The sequence below is a fragment of the Oncorhynchus keta genome, chromosome 12, assembly GCF_023373465.1.
Source record: "Oncorhynchus keta strain PuntledgeMale-10-30-2019 chromosome 12, Oket_V2, whole genome shotgun sequence".
Taxonomy (NCBI): Eukaryota; Metazoa; Chordata; class Actinopteri; order Salmoniformes; family Salmonidae; genus Oncorhynchus; species Oncorhynchus keta.
In genome coordinates this window covers 16,567,514-16,588,846 of record NC_068432.1, presented here as the reverse complement: position 1 = coordinate 16,588,846, position 21,333 = coordinate 16,567,514, and the positions used below count along the sequence as shown (strand labels likewise).

The 21,333-nt window shown below is 42.7% G+C and overlaps 1 protein-coding gene across 2 annotated transcripts in view; it reads right to left on the bottom strand.

Annotated features, from left to right (window-relative positions):
- The window catches only part of igsf9bb (immunoglobulin superfamily, member 9Bb), a 197,757-nt gene that overhangs the window by 31,382 nt on the left and 145,042 nt on the right, over nucleotides 1-21,333 (bottom strand). Inside the window, exons 12-14 of one of the 2 annotated variants that reach the window (XM_052457764.1) lie at nucleotides 16,695-16,818; nucleotides 2,417-2,592; nucleotides 1,559-1,785 (exon numbers count right to left, since the gene is read on the bottom strand). In XM_052457764.1, the coding sequence (XP_052313724.1) occupies nucleotides 1,559-1,785; nucleotides 2,417-2,592; nucleotides 16,695-16,818 (527 nt within the window). The remainder of the gene's footprint in view (nucleotides 1-1,558; nucleotides 1,786-2,416; nucleotides 2,593-16,694; nucleotides 16,819-21,333) is intronic. The other variant, XM_052457765.1, reaches the window with a different exon arrangement.

Sequence of the window (21,333 nt, the reverse complement as noted above, 5' to 3'; positions counted from 1 at the left end):
TATATACAGCACTCACAATAACAGCTGAAAATTCTCTCTGGCAGTAGAAGGGTCTGCATTTGACCATCAGGTAATCCAAGATGGGTAAACAATTAGGTAGAGACTTCCGAGTCTGCACACCGTTTGCTGTTGATGAAGAGACAAACTCCTCCCCCTCTGGAGTTCCCTGAATCCGATGTCCTGTCCGCTCAGTAAATAGAGAATCTGTTGAGTTGGATAGCCATGAGGGTATCTTGTCCGAAGGGCAAAATTTCAGAAAACAGAGAATATTGCAGTAATGATAGTCCCGTTGATAGTTAGTAACTGACGATCTGATCTTCAAATGGTATTGTTGATCATAGGAAATGATAGCGGATACATTTCATGCAATAAAATATAGATACATGCTTTTGTGTGTGTGTGTGTGTGTGTGTGTGTGTGTGTGTGTGTGTGTGTGTGTGTACAACATCTGTTTAAAGTTGTATACTGTCATTCATGTAAGACTTCTTACAGTCAATAAAAACTATTGTTCACAAAAAAGAAACCAAAGTTTGTTTGTTTTAGGAGGATAACCACAAGGAAATGGACCTGTCAAAGTGGACATGAAAACGTGTCACATCTAACAGTATGTTACTGAAGAAGAGGGAGACAGAGCCCCAAATACACGGTCCCTTGTGGTCCAATTACCTCAATAGCTGGAGTAAAAAGCCAGCTTCAGAATTGTGCTACATTGTGCTGCTAAATGTGAATTGTACTGCTAAATGTGAAACATGATAGAGAAGTGTGAGTGGGTGTTGGGAGTCAAGCTAGAATAATGTACCTGCATAGAAATTGTCTACATCCCAAATGGCACGCTATTATATTTATAGTGCTGATATGGTATAAAGTATGCTACTTTGGACCTGGACAAAAGTAGTGCACTATAAAGGAAATAGGGTGCAATTTGGGATGCATCCTGTTACTGATGGTTAGAATGAGAGTAAACACTTCACGCCAGGAGCGCAATCTGACATACAACAAAAGAATATGGATTTTTTTCAATGTTGGGAAAATAAATGTCTATACTTTAACATATAACTCTCCCCAGATGGTGTGCTTACATAAGACTCAGGATATGTCCCAAATGGTACCCTATTCCCTATATTGCATAACTTTTGATCAGTGCCTTATGGGCCACTGGTCAAAAGTAGTGGACCACAAATAGGAAATTGGGTACCATTGGAGATGCATCCTAAAACTTTTTATGACTTCATTGAGATATCAGACAGACTCGGGTCTGACAAGGAAGATACAATTATTGTTGTAATATAATGTTAAATAGTGGTTTTCTTTGAAGAACATACTTCTTTCTACAACTGACTCCCATCCCCAATCATCATAGTCATAACCATAGTCTTGAATCAAGGTGTGTTAATGAGCTTGGCTGGAACCAAAGCGTGCGCCCACACCAGCCCTGCGGATAACTGGCCATCTGCCATTCTGCATAAAACAGTGTATATACAATAAGCTAGATGAATGAGGTCTCTGGCTAGTAGCTCGGTCTCCGTATGAAGCAGTGTATATACAGTATGCTAGTTACCTGAATGAGGTCTCTGGCTAACAGCTCGGTCTCTCCGGCGGTGATGGCGTCATCAAGGATGTCCCACCTCTCTCCCAGGCGGAACTCCATGACGTAGCGCTCGATCGGAGCAGTGTGGTTGGCCGGCGGAATCCACATGAGCAGGACACCCTGCTGCGTGCGATTAGCTGTGAGGCACCGCGGTGGGGTAAGCAGCACCAATGGTTCAGGGGTACTTATAGGAAATACTGGACAGAGAGAGAGAAAATGGCAAGAGAGAGAGAGAGAGAAAAATGGCAAGAGAGAGAGAGAAAAATGGCAAGAGAGAGAGAGAGAGAGAGAGAGAGAGAGAGAGAGAGAGAGAGAGAGAGAGAGAGAGAGAGAGAGAGAGAGAGAGAGAGAGAGAGAGAGAGAGAGAGAGAGAGAGAGAGAGAGAGAGAGAGAGAGAGAGAGAGAGAGAGAGAGAGAGAGATAGATAGATAGATAGATAGATAGATAGATAGATAGATAGATAGATAGATAGATAGATAGATAGATAGATAGAGAGAGAGGGGGAGCGATGGAAAGAGATGAGGGGTTAGAGAGCTGTATTTAAATGCAATAGTAGTGGCCCACAACTGCAATTGTTGGTATTAGTTATTTTGAAAGTCTAGTCAACTTTTAAAACCACAAAACATTACTACTACATCTGCAACAACCAACACCAGTACCTACATCACTATTAACAACAAAACCACACATCATTCAATTCATTCTCAATGCAGCTTGCAATCACACCACACAGTTGTGTCATGTGCCCGCCAGGTAATGTCCCTTACGCTTGGCTCTCTTCCCCAGTCCAATAGGTCATAAGTCAGAGGTGAATACCGTAATACCAACCCAGTGTGTTCACAGTGACGACCTCGCTGAAGGGGCCCGTGCCCAACTTGTTCTGCGCAAGGACACTGAACTGGTAGGCTGTCTGGGGCTCCAGGCCCGGCACTACCAGCCACATCTGGCCAGCGGGCACGGGCATAGACAACCAGTCGTGTGGGCCCAGCTGTTCCCTCTTCACCCTGCGAGTAAGAGGAGCACACAAGGAAGGAGAGAGGAGAATGGGCATGGGAGAGGGGGATGAGAAAAATACACATAGAAATGGAAGTGGAGGACCTAGACTTTTAGTCAATGCACCCAGACTTTTTAGGAACGGACATTTCAGTCCTGTCAGTTCTGTAGCAAGATAAATGTCTGCTCAGTTCTGTAGCAAGATTTCTGTCTGCTCAGTTCTGTAACAAGATTTCTGTCTGCTCAGTTCTGTAACATGATAAATGTCTGGTCAGTTCTGTAACATGATAAATGTCTGGTCAGTTCTGTAACATGATAAATGTCTGGACAGTTCTGTAACATGATAAATGTCTGGACAGTTCTGTAACATGATAAATGTCTGGACAGTTCTGTAACATGATAAATGTCTGGACAGTTCTGTAACATGATAAATGTCTGGTCAGTTCTGTAACATGATAAATGTCTGGACAGTTCTGTAACATGATAAATGTCTGGTCAGTTCTGTAACATGATAAATGTCTGGTCAGTTCTGTAACATGATAAATGTCTGGTCAGTTCTGTAACATGATAAATGTCTGGTCAGTTCTGTAACATGATAAATGTCTGGTCTGTAACATGATAAATGTCTGGTCAGTTCTGTAACATGATAAATGTCTGGTCAGTTCTGTAACATGATAAATGTCTGGTCAGTTCTGTAACATGATAAATGTCTGGTCAGTTCTGTAACATGATAAATGTCTGGTCAGTTCTGTAACATGATTTCTGCCTCATTATCTCATTAACAGGCTTTATAGTACGTAATTTCATTAACACCACTTGTAACAGGATTTCTGTAATGTCATTTCAGTAACACCATTGCAGTCCAGTCAATTCAGTGACGTCATTATGACCGTGTCATTTCAGTAAGATCATTTCTGTTACAGCGTTTCATTTACAGAATGTAATTTCACAGTACTTCAGTCAAATCATTTTACACAGTCATACAGTTGATGGTGGCAAGCCCATGCTGCGCCCAGCCGTGCAAATTCCCATGGAAGCCAAAGATGGGCCATGCTTTAGGTACAACACAACATTTCTGAAGTCGAATGCAACAAATCTCCCCAAAAAAATATTTTTGGGGAACGAGTTCTATACTCGTGTCTGCATCCAGTCAGTATGCATGGCATCAATCTCCATTTGTATTGTAGAATAGTGTAGGCCTTAATAGATAACAATGGACGAGTCCACTGTGGGACCATGGGTTTATCGCAATGTAAATGGGTCAGAATGATAACACTATACACTATGTATATCAACCTAAGGGGGGCGTCATAATCTTCATATAGCATGTCCCTTTGCCATGTGATACGCAGGCAAGACTTCCCCTGACAGACATGCATGAAAAGCTGCGTGATGGTGTACATGATAGGGACTGGGAAAAATCACAATGTGACTACTGTGTGCTGACTGTCTGTCAACAAGCCTCCCAGTGATTTACAGCACACGCCAAGCGCAGAAGGTTTTTCCACCGTTCCCAATCCCGGCAAATCATTGTGCAGCGTTGACATCTAGTGACTCTCTCGTCTTCGCCATTGTGCGTATGTATGTTAAGTGACATGGCAGCTGTCAGGGTGTGTATATTATGATGCGTTCACTATGAGGGTGTGTATATTATAATGTGTTCACTATGAGGGTGTGTATATTATAATGCGTTCACTATGAGGGTGTGTATATTATAATGCGTTCTCTATGAGGGTGTGTATATTATGATGCGTTCACTATGAGGGTGTGTATATTATAATGTGTTCACTATGATGGTGTGTATATTATAATGCATTCACTATGAGGGTGTGTATATTATAATGCGTTCTCTATGAGGGTGTGTATATTATGATGCATTAACTATGAGGGTGTGTATATTATGATGCATTCACTATGAGGGTGTGTATATTATGATGCATTAACTATGAGGGTGTGTATATTATAATGTGTTCACTATGATGGTGTGTATATTATAATGCATTCACTATGAGGGTGTGTATATTATAATGCGTTCTCTATGAGGGTGTGTATATTATGATGCATTAACTATGAGGGTGTGTATATTATGATGCATTCACTATGAGTGTGTGTATATTATGATGCATTAACTATGAGGGTGTGTATATTATGATGTGTTCACTATGATGGTGTGTATATTATAATGCATTCACTATGAGGGCGTGTATATTATGATGCATTAACTATGAGGGTGTGTATATTATAATGCATTCACTATGAGGGTGTGTATATTATGATGCATTCACTATGAGGGTGTGTATATTATGATGCATTCACTATGACGGTGTGTATATTATGATGCGTTCACTACGAGGGTGTGTATATTATAATGCGTTCTCTATGAGGGTGTGTATATTATGATGCATTCACTATGAGGGTGTGTATATTATAATGCATTCACTATGAGGGTGTGTATATTATAATGCGTTCACTATGAGGGTGTGTATATTATAATGCATTAACTATGAGCGTGTGTATATTATAATGCATTAACTATGAGGGTGTGTATATTGTGATGCGTTCACTATGATGGTGTGTATATTATAATGCATTCACTATGAGGGTGTGTATATTATGATGCATTCACTATGAGGGTGTGTATATTATGATGCATTCACTATGACGGTGTGTATATTATAATGCATTCACTATGAGGGTGTGTATATTATAATGCATTCACTATGAGGGTGTGTATATTATGATGCGTTCACTATGAGGGTGTGTATATTATGATGCATTCACTATGAGGGTGTGTATATTATGATGCGTTCACTATGAGGGTGTGTATATTATAATGCGTTCACTATGAGGGTGTGTATATTATGATGCGTTCACTACGAGGGTGTGTATATTATAATGCATTCACTATGAGGGTGTGTATATTATAATGCGTTCACTATGAGGGTGTGTATATTATAATGCATTCACTATGAGGGTGTGTATATTATAATGCATTCACTATGAGGGTGTGTATATTATAATGCATTCACTATGAGGGTGTGTATATTATAATGCGTTCACTATGAGGGTGTGTATATTATAATGCATTCACTATGAGGGTGTGTATATTATAATGCATTCACTATGAGGGTGTGTATATTATGATGCATTCACTATGAGGGTGTGTATATTATAATGCATTCACTATGAGGGTGTGTATATTATAATGCATTCACTATGAGGGTGTGTATATTATAATGCATTCACTATGAGGGTGTGTATATTATAATGCATTCACTATGAGGGTGTGTATATTATGATGCATTCACTATGAGGGTGTGTATATTATAATGCGTTCACTATGAGGGTGTGTATATTATAATGCGTTCACTATGAGGGTGTGTATATTATAATGCATTCACTATGAGGGTGTGTATATTATAATGCGTTCACTATGAGGGTGTGTATATTATAATGCGTTCACTATGAGGGTGTGTATATTATGATGCATTCACTATGAGGGTGTGTATATTATAATGCATTCACTATGATGGGTGTATATTATAATGCGTTCACTATGAGGGTGTGTATATTATAATGCATTCACTATGAGGGTCTGTATATTATAATGCATTCACTATGAGGGTGTGTATATTATAATGCATTCACTATGATGGTGTGTATATTATGATGCGTTCACTATGAGGGTGTGTATATTATAATGCATTCACTATGAGGGTGTGTATATTATAATGCATTCACTATGAGGGTGTGTATATTATAATGCATTCACTATGAGGATGTGTATATTATAATGCGTTCTCTATGAGGGTGTGTATATTATAATGCGTTCACTATGATGGTGTGTATATTATAATGCATTCACTATGAGGGTGTGTATATTATAATGCGTTCACTACGAGGGTGTGTATATTATAATGCATTCTCTATGAGGGTGTGTATATTATAATGCATTCACTATGAGGGTGTGTATATTATAATGCGTTCACTATGAGGGTGTGTATATTATGATGCGTTCACTATGAGGGTGTGTATATTATAATGCATTCACTATGAGGGTGTGTATATTATAATGCATTAACTATGAGGGTGTGTATATTATGATGCGTTCACTACGAGGGTGTGTGTATTATGATGCATTCACTATGACGGTGTGTATATTATGATGCATTCACTATGACGGTGTGTATATTATGATGCGTTCACTATGAGGGTGTGTATATTATGATGCATTCACTATGACGGTGTGTATATTATGATGCGTTCACTACGAGGGTGTGTGTATTACTTCACCGTCAATGGGTTTATTGTGCTAGGTTGGCTGTTATGCTTGTCAGTGAATATATTACCGTATATTCCCTTTTGGTGCATATGATCTTCTCAGTTTAAATGTAGCTATATAGCACAATATTTTAATTGTCAGTGTGTATATCACAGTGCATTGGCTGTCAGTGTGTCCATAATGTACTGGCTGTCAGTGTGTCCATAATGTACTGGCGGTCACTGAGTAAATCATATGTTGGGTGTCATTGCAATAGGAAATGGTGGCTAGCCTATCGGTGCGTTCGTAATGTGGTCACGGGGTGCTGTTTGGTGGAGGTTCCATCTGTCACACCCTGATCTGTTTCACCTGTCCTTGTTATTGTCTCCACCCCCTCCAGGTGTCGCTTGTTTTCCCCAGTGTATTTATCCCTGTGTTTCCTGTCTCTCTGTGCCAGTTCGTCTTGTATGTTCCAAGTCAACCAGCGTTTTTCCCCATACTCCTGCCTTTGTTATTCTCTTTTTCCTCGTCCTCCCGGTTTTGACCCTTGCCTGTTTCTGGACTCTGTACACACCTGCCTGACCATTCTGGCTGCCTTGACCACGAGCCTGTCTGCCACTCTGTACCTCCTGGACTCTGAACTGGTTTTGACCTTTTGCCTGTCCAAGACCATTCTCTTGCCGACTCCTTTTTGGATTATTAAACATCTAAGACTCCAACCATCTGCCTCCTGTGTCTGCATCTGGGTCGCGCCTTGTGTCATGATACCATCTTTGATTGACACATGAAACAAATAAAGACTGTACATCCTACCTGCTGAGGCTAATCGCCAATTTATGCTTGCTCCAGGGAATGCGATCGGGAGGCGCCGTACGGAGGTTTTGACACAATTGCGGAGCCTCCGAGGCTCGTGGAGGCAAAATTGAGCTCTGCACCGCATCGCTGGGTGCTTCCCAAATGTTGTAACAATGCGGAGGGCTCCATATAGCCATATTGACATGATTTTAAGGCCACTGCAGACAGCGGATTGACCATGCAGAGTATTTTAGTCTGGATTTGGGATTTTTATTTGAGATTTCAAGAAGTGGGGCACCTCTACTTAGGGTACTATGAATATTTCATACATTTGAGTTTTAACCAATTCTGATACATCCTGTAACAATTTCCATAAGTCAACTTAAGGGGCTTTTAATTGAACAGCACTTGAGATCTTAGGTCTCTGGGGAAATAGTTGTTTTTATTTGATATATAGCAGTCTGTCAAGAACAATGACTTGAGTGCTGACAATGACATACTAAAGAGATGAAACCTGTGTGATATTGTCTGTGATATTATTTGTTGACTGAGGCTAACCGTTAGCGCAGCGAGTTAACGCTGTCATCTTAGGTGGGTGAGCGGAACTTAACACTAGTTCGATAACAGGTCAATCACACGTGTGCCAGACCGTGTGTACGTGTCAGTCCACGCAAGTGTGTGGAAATGTGTGTACGGGTGTCTTGTGTGAGCAGATTAACGTGTTTTACGCGTTGATGAGTATGTCAATGCTTATGAAAGCTTTTGAGAGTGTGTGTGTGCTTTGGCTGTCTGTCTGCGACTATGTGTGTGTGCTTTGGCTGTCTGTCTGCGACTATGTGTGTGTGCTTTGGCTGTCTGTCTGCGACTATGTGTGTGTGCTTTGGCTGTCTGTCTGCGACTATGTGTGTGTGCTTTGGCTGTCTGTCTGCGACTATGTGTGTGTGCTTTGGCTGTCTGTCTGCGACTATGTGTGTGTGCTTTGGCTGTCTGTCTGCGACTATGTGTGCGTGCTTTGGCTGTCTGTCTGCGACTATGTGTGTGTGCTTTGGCTGTCTGTCTGCGACTATGTGTTGCTTTGGCTGTCTGTCTGCGACTATGTGTGTGCTTTGGCTGTCTGTCTGCGACTATGTGTGCTGTTTTGGCTGTCTGTCTGCGACTATGTGTGTGTGCACTGTCTGTCTGCAAAACTATGTGTGTGTGCTTTGGCTGTCTGTCTGCGACTATGTGTGTGTGCTTTGGCTGTCTGTCAAACTATGTGTGTGCTTTGGCTGTCTGTCTGTCTGACTATGTGTGTGTGCTTTGGCTGTCTGTCTGCACTATGTGTGTGTTTGGCTGTCTGTCTGCGACTATGTTGGCTGTCTGTCTGCGACTATGTGTGTGTGCTTTGGCTGTCTGTCTGCACTATGTGTGTGTGCTTTGGCTGTCTGTCTCACTATGTGTGTGTGCTTTGGCTGTCTGTCTGCGACTATGTGTGTGTGCTTTGGCTGTCTGTCTGCGACTATGTGTGTGTGCTTTGGCTGTCTGTCTGCGACTATGTGTGTTAAAGGCTGTCTGTCTGCGACTATGTGTGTGTGAAATGATGGTTGTGTCTGACTGCTATGTGTGTGTGCATTGGCTGTCTGTCTGCACTATGTGTGTGTGCTTTGGCTGTCTGTCTGCGACTATGTGTGTGTGCTTTGGCTGTCTGTCTGACTATGTGTGTTAGCTTTGGCTGTCTGTCTGCGACTATGTGTGTGTGCTTTGGCTGTCTGTCTGCGACTATGTGTTATGCTTTGGCTGTCTGTCTGCGACTATGTGTGTGTGCTTTGGCTGTCTGTCTGCGACTATGTGTGTGTGCTTTGGCTGTCTGTCTGCGACTATGTGTGTGTGCTTTGGCTGTCTGTCTCACTATGTGTGTGTGCTTTGGCTGTCTGTCTGCGACTATGTGTGTGTGCTTTGGCTGTCTGTCTGCGACTATGTGTGTGTGCTTTGGCTGTCTGTCTGCGACTATGTGTGTGTGCTTTGGCTGTCTGTCTGCGACTATGTGTGTGTGCTTTGGCTGTCTGTCTGCAAACAACATGTGTGTGTGCTTTGGCTGTCTGTCTGCGACTATGTGTGTGTGCTTTGGCTGGGCTGTCTGTCTGCGACTATGTGTGTGTGCTTTGGCTGTCTGTCTGCGACTATGTGTGTGTGCTTTGGCTGTCTGTCTGCGACTATGTGTGTCTTTGGCTGTCTGTCTGCGACTATGTGTGTGTGCTTTGGCTGTCTGTCTGCGACTATGTGTGTGTGCTTTGGCTGTCTGTCTGCGACTATGTGTGTGTGCTTTGGCTGTCTGTCTGGCTGACTATGTGTGTGTGCTTTGGCTGTCTTTGGCTGTCTGCGACTATGTGTGTGTTTGGCTGTCTGTCTGCGACTTTGGCTGTCTGTCTGCGACTATGTGTGTGTGCTTTGGCTGTCTGTCTGAGACTATGTGTGTGTGCTTTGGCTGTCTGTCTGCGACTATGTGTGTGTGCTTTGGCTGTCTGTCTGTAACTATGTGTGTGTGCTTTGGCTGTCTGTCTGCGACTATGTGTGTGTGCTTTGGCTGTCTGTCTGCCTATGTGTGTGTGCTTTGGCTGTCTGTCTGCGACTATGTGTGTGTGCTTTGGGGCTGTCTGTCTGCGATTTGTACCTTGTCAGTGTGTGCCTTTGGCTGTCTGTCTGCGACTATGTGTGTGTGCTTTGGCTGTCTGTCTGCGACTATGTGTGTGTGCACTATGTGTGTGTGCTTTGGCTGTCTGTCCGCGACTATGTGTGTGTGCTTTGGCTGTCTGTCCATTGAAAGAGCAGACTATGTGTGTGTGGACTTTGGCTGTCTGTCTGCGACTATGTGTGTGTGCTTTGGCTGTCTGTCTGCGACTATGTGTGTGTGCTTTGGCTGTCTGTCTGCGACTATGTGTGTGTGCACGCATGTGTAAACGCATCACGGTGGAGGCCTGACCATCATGTTTGCTAGAGGACCTTGTAATGAGAATTGTTGATCTCCCGGCCGGCAGCAGGGAGCTTTTTGGTCCGTGCTCCCTGCATACTGACACTGTCCTCCAAAAACCAGCCTCTCCCTGTCTAATGCTCAAAGACATATGGCTCTGGTCAAAAGTAGTGCACTTAGGGAATAGGGTGCAGACCCTGGTCAAAAAATAGTTCACTATATAGGGAATAGGGTGTCGTAATTTGGGATGCGGTCCAACATCAGCTGCCTGTCGAGTCACCGCGGTAACCATGACAACACCTTTGCCCTCTGCATCACACAGTGACCTGTCAGTCTCACACGCCATGCTTTTATACTCTGGAGAGTAGCTTACAACCTCTTATAACACCATAGTAACCTGACTTAAGGTGTTAAAGTAGTCCAACTAAAGAGATCTGAAATGATGGTTAGAGTCAATGACTGCATCCAAAACATAGGGCTGTCAATGGGGCTTACAACCTGCCATAACCACCTAATGTCCTGACATGGGGTTAGAATTAGTGGTCTGGGCCTATGGGCCTACATACAGAATACATAGGGTTATGAATGGAGCTTATGACCTGTAACAACAGCCTCAACACCTGATAGAGTTCGAATAAGCAATGTTATATGAGGCTGGTGTTCACTGAGTTTGTGGCACATTTGTCGCCAAAATCTTCATGATCCAAGTTTCAGTAGAATATCAGTCCTTCACACCTGAAACATAATCAAACAAATAAAAACAAATAAACAAACAACAGTGACCCAGCAGGCTTTCTATAGAGCTAAGAGCAGCAGGGGCCATAAAATAGAGATATTTGACAGGAATACTAGAAGTGGAAGGTTGCTACTTGCCAGCGTTGCATCAGTGTTAGGGAAAGCAACTAGGTGGAGGTATACGCACTAGGTGAGAGAGAGTGAGAATGAGAGAGAGAGGGTATAGGGGGACAGTTGGCTGGACAGTGTTGGGGAGAAGCTCTGTTCACTCTTATTTGGCAAAATAGAAACCCTGGAAACCCCCAGAGCTGCTTTTAGAGATGATCTCTAACCCAACATTACATTCCTGTAACATGTAACTAGGCAAGTCAGTTAAGAACAAATTCTTATTTTCAATGACGGCCTAGGAACAGTGGGTTAACTGCCTGTTCAGGGGCAGAACGACAGATTTGTACCTTGTCAGCTCGGGGATTTGAACATGAACCTTTCGGTTACTAGTCCAACGCTCTAACCACCAGGCTACCCTGCCGCCCCAGCATATAGCCAATAGGGTGTCATTTGGGACACATCCATTGAAAGAGCAGAAGTATGTGTGGACTTCTGTGCGTGATCAGCAAACTCGTGAACGACACGTACAGCAGCGTACTGAACTGATTTAGTTGTGTTGTTGATGACGATGGGGGCCAGAGGATGCCACAGAGATCTGTGGCAGTAATTCCAGTGTGTTATAAATAGATCTGATCGCACACCTTGCCTGGTGATAATATAGGAACTCAAAGACAGCACCTCTAAAGGAATCAGTCATCTCAAACTGAAAAGAAAATGTTCAAAAAGTATGATGATTTGATTGATAATACCGCAAAATTGTGTGAAGCAAAGGCATATGAATTATCTTAGTAACGAGCCACTTCAGTAGTACAGCATTCTATGAATAAAATCTACTTGATATGGTAAGTGCCTTTGGAAGTGGGCGAGAAAGGGTGCTGTGGAGACTCCGAAGCAAACCCAAGTTGTCTAATGACGCTCCTGTTGGTGTGGCATAAGGGGGCATAGGGGGTGGGCACGACGCAGCTTTTAAAGCACATTATATATCATTACTTTTTTTAGATGCCCGGAGTGCTTAAAGAGCAGACTAATTGTGCTGTGCTCTTCTCGCTAATTGTTCTCCTCGTTCTTAATAAGGTGATTTATATTCACTTTGTAATAACAACTAGCCCGTTTAGGGATTGTTACAGTCTGATACAGTTCTTCTCGCTGGTTTTTATCTGGGGTTGTTAAGGGGCGAGCCCATTGGCTGTGTGTCTGTTTGGGAGTGGGCTGACGAGCAGTGACAGGTCTGGTCTAGATTGTGAGTGATGTGCTGGTGGTCTATAAGGAGCTCAGTGGATGATGCTTTAGGGTCTGTATTCACAAAGCATCAGATGTCTCCCTCTCCCCTCATTATCCCCTGTGTATTTATACCTGTGTTCTCTATTTGTCTGTTGCCAGTTCGTTTTGTTCATCAAGCCTACCAGTGTTTTTCCCCTTGCTCCTGTCTGTTTCTAGTTTTCCTGGTTGTGACCATTCTAACTGCCCTGAGCCTGCCTGCCATAATCCACACTGGATTATTTTACCTCTGCCTGCCCTGACCCTGAGGCTGCCTGCTGTTCTGTACCTTTTGGACTGATCTGGATTACTGACCTCTGCCTGCCCTGACCCTGAGGCTGCCTGCTGTTCTGTACCTTTTGGACTCTGATCTGGATTACTGACCTCTGCCTGCCCTGACCCTGAGGCTGCCTGCTGTTCTGTACCTTTTGGACTCTGATCTGGATTACTGACCTCTGCCTGCCCTGACCCTGAGGCTGCCTGCTGTTCTGTACCTTTTGGACTGTGATCTGGATTACTGACCTCTGCCTGCCATTGACCTGTCGTTTTGCCTGCCCCCTGTTCTAGTAATACACTCTTGTTACTGCGACACTGTCTGCATCTGGGTCTTCCCAAAAATGTGTGCTCATCTAGGATCAGATCCGCCTCTCTCCATGTACGATTATTTATTAGAATCTAAAAGGCTAAACTGATGCTGCACTCTTACATTGCGCTTTATGAATACAAGTGAGATCATGTACACTTTTGTATTGATTTTAGGAATTGAGCATGTCTTGGTAGATGTTATAAGCATGATGAAGAAGACTAAGTGAGGAGTCAATGGGCAGAAAGGGTTGGTAATAAGTAAAACTATCGTTAAAATGGTTTCCCAGGCCTTTTTGCCTCGTTATGAACAAAGGTGTGTTGCTACAGGGCATTTTCCTCATAGCCAAAAGAAAATATTGGTAACTTGGTGTCTTAAATATTTTGAATGAGGCCTTTTTGTGTTTCTCAATCCAACCATAGAGTTATATAGGCAGCGCATTCAATGTATTTTTTGCAGCTGACTGAATCCTCCAAGAATTTGGGATGACTATCCCCCTCTCTCCTACCATTGTTTTATCCCCCACCCCTCCCCATCCCTCTGGGTAACATTTGACCTTTTTAATTGCACAGGTCTAATAATGTTTACATGCTGTTTTACCCACTTTATGTATAAACTGTATTCTAGTCACAGCTCATTCTATATAACTACTGCTGTACACACCTTTGATTCATTTACTTTCCACACTGTCAATTCACCATATACAGTTGAAGTCGGAAGTTTACACACACCTTAGCCAATACATTAACTCAGTTTTTCACAATTCCTGACATTTAATCCTAGTACAAATTCCATGTCTTAGGTCAGTTAGGATCACCACCTTATATGAAGAATGTGAAATGTCAATAATAGTTGAGAGAATGATTTATTTCATATGTTATATCTTTCATCACATTCCAATACATCCATAAGTACACCTCCAAACTCAAATTATGTCAATTAGCCTATCAGAAGCTTTTAAAGCCATGACATCATTTTCTGGAATTTTCCAAGCTGTTTAAAGGCACAGTCAACTTAGTGTATGTAAACTTCTGACCCACTGGAATTGTGATACAGTGAATGATAAGTGACATAATCTGTCTGTAAACAATTGTTGGAAAAATGACTTGTGCCATGCACAAAGTAGATGTCATAACCATAGCCAAAACTATAGTTAACAAAACATTTGTGGAGTGGTTGAAAAACAAGTTTTAATGACTCCAACCTAAGTATATGTTAAACCTCTGATTTCAACTCTATATACATTGGGGCAAAAAAGTATTTAGTCAGACACCAATTGTGCAAGTTCTCCCACTTAAAAAGATGAGAGGCCTGTAATTTTCATCATAGGTACACTTCAACTATGACAGACAAAATGAGAAAAAACTCTAGAAAATCACATTGTAGAATTTTTTATGAATTTATTTGCAAATTATGGTGGAAAATAAGTATTTGGTCACCTACAAACAAGCAAGATGTCTGGCTGTCACAGACCTGTAACTTCTTCTTTAAAAGGCTCCTCTGTCCTCCACTCGTTACCTGTATTAATGGCACCTGTTTGAACTTGTAGTCAGTATAATAGACACCTGTCCATAAACTTAAACAGTCACACTCCAAACTCCACTATGACCAAGACCAAAGAGCTGTCAAAGGACTCCAGAAACAAAATTGTAGACCTGCACCAGGCTGGAAAGACTGAATCTGCAATAGGTAAGCAGCTTGGTTTGAAGAAATCAACTGTGGGAGCAATTATTAGGAAATGGAAGACATACAAGACCACTGATAATCTCCCTTGATCTGGGGCTCCACGCAAGATCTCATCCCGTGGCGTCAAAATGATCACAAGAACAGTGAGCAAAAATCCCAGAACCACACGGGGGGACCTAGTGAATGACCTACAGAGAGCTGGGAACAAAGTAACAAAGCCTACCATCAGTAACACACTACGCCGCCAGGGACTCAAATCCTGCAGTGCCAGACGTGTCCCCCTGCTTAAGCCAGTACATGTCCAGGCCCGTCTAAAGTTTGCTGGAGAGCATTTGGATGATCCAGAAGAATATTGGGAGAATGTCATATGGTCAGATGAAACCAAAATAAAACTTTTTGGTAAAAACTCAACTTGTCATGTTTGGAGGACAAAGAATGCTGAGTTGCATCCAAAGAACACCATACCTACTGTGAAGCATGGGGGTGGAAACATCATGCTTTGGGGCTGTTTTTCTGCAAAGGGACCAGGACGACTGATCCGTGTAAAGGAAAGAATGAATGGGGCCATGTATCGTGAGATTTTGAGTGAAAACCTCCTTCCATCAGCAAGGGCATTGAAGATGAAATGTGGCTGGGTCTTTCAACATGACAATGATCCCAAACACATCGCCCGGGCAACGAAGGAGTGGCTTCGTAAGAAGCATTTCAAGGTCCTGGAGTGGCCTAGCCAGTCTCCAGATCTCAACCCCATAACAAATCTTTGGTGGGAGTTGAAAGTCCGTGTTGCCCAGCAACAGCCCCAAAACATCACTGCTCTAGAGGAGATGTGCATGGAGGAATGGGCCAAAATACTAGCAACACCTTGTGAAGACTTACAGAAAACATTTGACCTCTGTCATTGCCAACAAAGGGTATATAACAAAGTATTAAGATAAACTTTTGTTAATGACCAAATACTTATTTTCCACCATAATTTGCAAATAAATTCATAAATCCTACAATGTGATTTCCTGGATTTTTTTTCTTCTCACTTTGTCTGTCATAGTTGAAGTGTACCTATGATACATTACAGGCCTCTCATCTTTTTAAGTAGGAGAACTTGCACAATTGGTGGCTGACTAAATACTTTTTTTGCCCCACTGTACATATATTTTTATATTGCAGACTTTGACATTGCGCGCTCTGAAGTGTCGTAATTTCTTGTTCTTTTTTTAACTTCTGGATTATGTGTGTATTGTTATTGTATTGCTAGATATTGCTGCATTGTTGGAGCTAGAAACATAAGCATTTCGCAGCACTTGCAACAACATCTGCAAATCTGTGAACGTGACCAATAAACTTTGATTTGAATTGAGGAACAGCCCACCCCTCCCCAAACCCTAACCTTAAAACTTGAGACTGAACTCAGACCAGTGTCAAGTGGCAACTTCTACTCCACTACCCCATCGAAGCGCCCTCCTCCCCAGCCAAAGTGCAGCAGCCTCCCCTAGGAATAAGAGCACAGGAGGGGGCAGAGAGGGGCTTAGGTTTCCAAAAAAAACAGTTGGGCTGCATCCCCATTCTCCGCTCTATTCAAGAAGTATGCACGTGTACACTCCTCCTTGTCATTTATTTCAAAACACTGGATTGGTGTAGAAGCATTGACTGAAGGGAGAATGCTGAAGAATCGGGACGTAGCCTCAGAGGGAAAAACGCTTGAAGAAGGAAGAAGCAGGAAGCAAAGCATGCTGGGATGACTCACACATAGCCATACCAGACTGAGAATGTCTGCTCGAAGCCACCGTCGTAGCCTGCCTCCCACGACATGTTGACCCAGGTGGTGGAGACCGCTGCGTGGATGTTGGCCGGGGCGTGGGGGCTTGTGCCTGGGGAGGGGGAGTCATGTGGGGAGTGGGGATAGTGAGGAGGGTGGGAGTGAAAGAGGGAGTAAAGCATGAAGCATAAACCACACACGTACTTAAATCACACACACACGTTGGAAGTCAGCTCTTGCTCATATGTGTAGGCATTGTGTGGTTGTGTTCGGACTATACTAAGGTGGTAGGCCTGAGTTTCATTAGAGATCTTCAATCTGTGTATCTATGTGCATTGAGATTATGGGTCACAGTAACTCTTGGCATGGTGTCTAAAGAACAAGCTTAGGCCTCTGAGCCAGCTAGACTAGACCTGATCAGAGCCACACTGTGTGTGTGTGTGTGTGTGTGTGTGTGTGTGTGTGTGTGTGTGTGTGTGTGTGTGTGTGTGTGTGTGTGTGTGTGTGTGTGTGTGTGTGTGTGTGTGTGTGTGTGTGTGTGTGTGTGTGTGTGTGTGTGTGTGTGTGTGTGTGTGTGTGTGTGTGTGTGAGAGTGGCCAACTTCTTTACAACTACATATAGGTGACTCTGGGTGAGAACGTTTCTCTGGTAAAGATTTTACTGTAGCATTTGATAGTGAGACATCATCATCAGAGCTAGGGTCTATTTTCTTGAATTTCCTCCTGACTGACATGCCCAAAGTAAACTGCCTGTTACTCAGGCCCAGAAGCCAGGATATGCATATAATTGGTAGCATTGGACAGAAAACACGTTGAAGTTTGTAGAAATGTTAAAATAATGTATGAGACTATAACACAATAGATATGGTAGGAGAAAATCCAATGAAAAGCCTACCTGAATCTTTTTTTTTTTAGGTCCCAGGCTCTTATAATGACAAGCCATGGGTCCTATGCTATTCTAGCTCCCAGATTGCCATTTCTATGGATTCCACTAGGTGTCAAAAGTCTTTGTTTAAGGTTTCAGGCTTGTTTCGTCCAAAACGAATAATAAGTTGGAGTTTTGGTACAAAGAGTCCCAGTGGAAAATCAGTCTGTCTGCGCGCGATGAAGGCGCACCTGCTAATTTTACTTTTCTATTGGACATACTTCTTTCTGTATGAAATATTATAGTTTATGTACATTATAGGATACCTTAGGATTTAATAGAAACATAGTTTGACTTGTTTGAACAAAGTTTAGTGGTAGCTTTTTGGACTCCTTTGCCTGCATGTTGAACGAGTGGATTACTGGTATCGATGGCGCCAACCAAACAGACCTATGGGATATAAAGAATAATTTTATCTAACAAAACGACCATTGATGTTGTAGCTGGGACCCTTGGGATTTCAAACAGAGGAAGATTTTCAAAAGTAAGTGATTTATTTAATCGCTGTTTGTGATTTTATGAAGCCTGCGATGGTTGAAAAACATGTTGATGTGGGGCGCCGTCTTCAAACAATCGCATGGTATGCTTTCGCTATAAAGCCTATTGTAATTCGGACAAAGCAGTTAGATTAACAAGAATGTAAGCTTTTAAACAATATAAGAATGTTGTATGTTCATAAATGTTTAAAATTATGATTATTTATTTGAATTGCGTGCCCTCCAATTTCACCTGAGGTTGTCGACAGGTGTCCCGTCAGCGGGACACCTAAGCCTTAAATATACAGTTGTCATGTAATATCTTAATTTGTTGACATAGTAACCGTAGAAGATCTCTAGTAGATGATTTGAGAAATCTCTGGCCAATTAAACACGAAAATGTGCTGAAATGTAAAGGAGCTGGACATATTCTGATCATCCACCAAATATACTGAACAAAAATGTCAAGTGTCAAATTTTCCATATGCACAAAAAAGCTTATTTCTCTTAAATTTTGTGCACAAATTTGTTTACATCTCTGTTTGTGAGCATTTCTCATTTGCCAAGATAATCCATCCACCTGACAGGTGTGGCATATCAAGAAGCTGATTAAACAGCATGATCATTACACAGGGGAACCTTGTGCTGGGAACAATAAAAGGCCAATCTAAAATGTGCAGTTTTGTCACACAACACAATACCACAGATGTTTCAAGTTGAGGGAGCGTGCAATTGGCATGCTGACTGCAGGAATGTCCACCAAAGCTGTTGCAAGATAATTTAATGTTCAATTCTCTACAATAAGCCACCTCCAATGTCATTTAGAGAATTTGGTAGTATGTCCAACTGGCCTCACAACCGCAGACCACGTGTAACCACGCCAGCCCAGGACATCCACATCCGGCTTCTTCACCTGTGGGATTGTCTGAGACCAGCTACCCGGACAGCTGATGAAACTGAGGAGTATTTCTGACTGTAATAAAGGCCTTTTGTGGGGAAAAACAAATTCTGATTGGCTGGACCTGGCTCCTCAGTGGGTGGCTGCATCCCCGCCCAGTTTTGTGAAATCCATAGATTAGGGCCTTCATTTATTTATTTCAATTGACCGATTTCCTTATATGAACTGTAACTCAGTAAAACCATTGAAATTATTGCATGTTGCATTTATATTTTTGTTCAGTATACATTAACACAATCATCCAATTGGCTGTGAGAGAGAAATCCATTGGCAAATGGAACGCCTGCGAATTGTTCCCTTGACTGTTGAATGCCAGACAGAACACCAAAGTCACAGTTTAACAGTGTCCTGAATACCCCCGTCTGTGAATCTTGCCCCCACGCACAAAGACCTCCATACAGGCAATATCAGCAGACAGCTAACTGAAGAGTAAAGTGGTCTTTTTCCATAGCCAGCTGTAGCTATGGACACTAACACTACTCCAAAAAAGCATAATCGGAACTGGACGACCTATACACAACAAGTGACAGTTTATCTATCGGTTGTCCTTATTTATCAAACAAACTAGACAGTCATGGCCGAAAGTTGAGAATGACACAAATATTAATTTTCACAAAGTATGCTGCCTCAGTTTGTATGATGGCAATTTGCATATACTTCAGAATGTTATGAAGAGTGATCAGATGAATTGCAATTAATTGAAAAGTCCCTCCTTGCCATGCAAATGAACTGAATCCCCCAAAATTTCCACTGCATTTCAGCCTTGCCACAAAAGGACCAGCTGACATCATGTCAGTGATTCTCTCATTAACACATGTGTGAGTGTTGACGAGGACAAGGCTGGAGATCACTCTGTCATGCTGATTGAGTTTGAATAACAGACTGGAAGCTTCAAAAGGAGGGTGGTGCTTGGAATCATTGTTCTTCCTATGTCAACCATGGTTACCTGCAAGAAAACACATGTCGTCATCATTGCTTTGCACAAAAAGGGCATCACAGGCAAGGATATTGCTGCCAGTAAGATTGCAAGTAAATCAACCATTTATCGGATCATCAAGAACTTCAAGGAGAGCGGTTCAATTGTTTTCAAGAAGGCTTCAGGGCGCCCAGGGAAGTCCAGCAAGCGCCAGGACCATCTCCTAAAGTTGATTCAGCTGCGGGATCGGGGCACCACCAGTACAGAGCTTGCTCAGGAATGGCAGCAGGCAAGTGTGAGTGCATCTGCACGCACAGTGAGGCAAAGACTTTTGGAGGATGGTCTGGTGGCAAGAAGGGCAGCAAAGAAGCCACTTCTCTCCAAGGGATTGGACTGCCGAGGACTGGGGTAAAGTCATTTTCTCTGATCCCCTTTCCTATTGTTTGGGGCATCTGGAAAAAAGCTTGTCCGGAGAAGACAAGGTGAGCACTAACATCAGTCATGTGTCATGCCAACAGTAAAGCATCCTGAGACCATTCATGTGTGGGGTTGCTTCTCAGCCAAAGGAGTGGGCTCACTCAAAATGTTGCCTAAGAACACAGCTATGAAAAAAGAATGGTACCAACACATCCTCTGAGAGCAACTTCTCCCAACCATCCAGGAACAGTTTGGTGACGAACAATGCCTTTTCTAGCATGACGGAGCACCTTGCCGTAAGGTAAAAGTGATAACTAAGTGGCTCGGGGAACAAAACATCAATATTTTGGGTCCATGGCCAGGAAACTCCCCAGACCTTAATCCCTTTGAGAACTTGTGGTCAATCCTCAAGAGGTGGGTAGACAAAAAAAAAACTCACAAATTCTGACAAACTCCAAGCATTGAGTATGCAAGAATGGGCTGCCATCAGTCAGGATGTGGCCCAGAAGTTAATTGACAGCATGCCAGGGCGGATTGCAGAAGTCTTGAAAAAGAAGGGTCAACACTGCAAATATTGACTCTTTGCATCAACTTCATGTAATTGTCAATAAAAGCCTTTGACACTTATGAAATGCTTGTAATTATACTTCAGTATTCCATAGTAACATCTGACAAAAATATCTAGACACTGACGCAGCAAACTTTGTGGAAATTAATATTTGTATCATTCTCAAAACATTTGGCCACGACAGTAGAGCTTTCGGCAGTGGAAACAGTCTCTGTGTCTACCTCCCCAATGCTGCGAGCCCAGCCCAGTTCGCTCATCTGTAATTTGCGAATGCTGGCGCGACTTCATTGACCTTGCAAAATGCTCATTGCACATGTCCCCCAGGTGCTTTGGCTGACGTGTTGAGCTTTGGCAAACTGTCAAGCTGT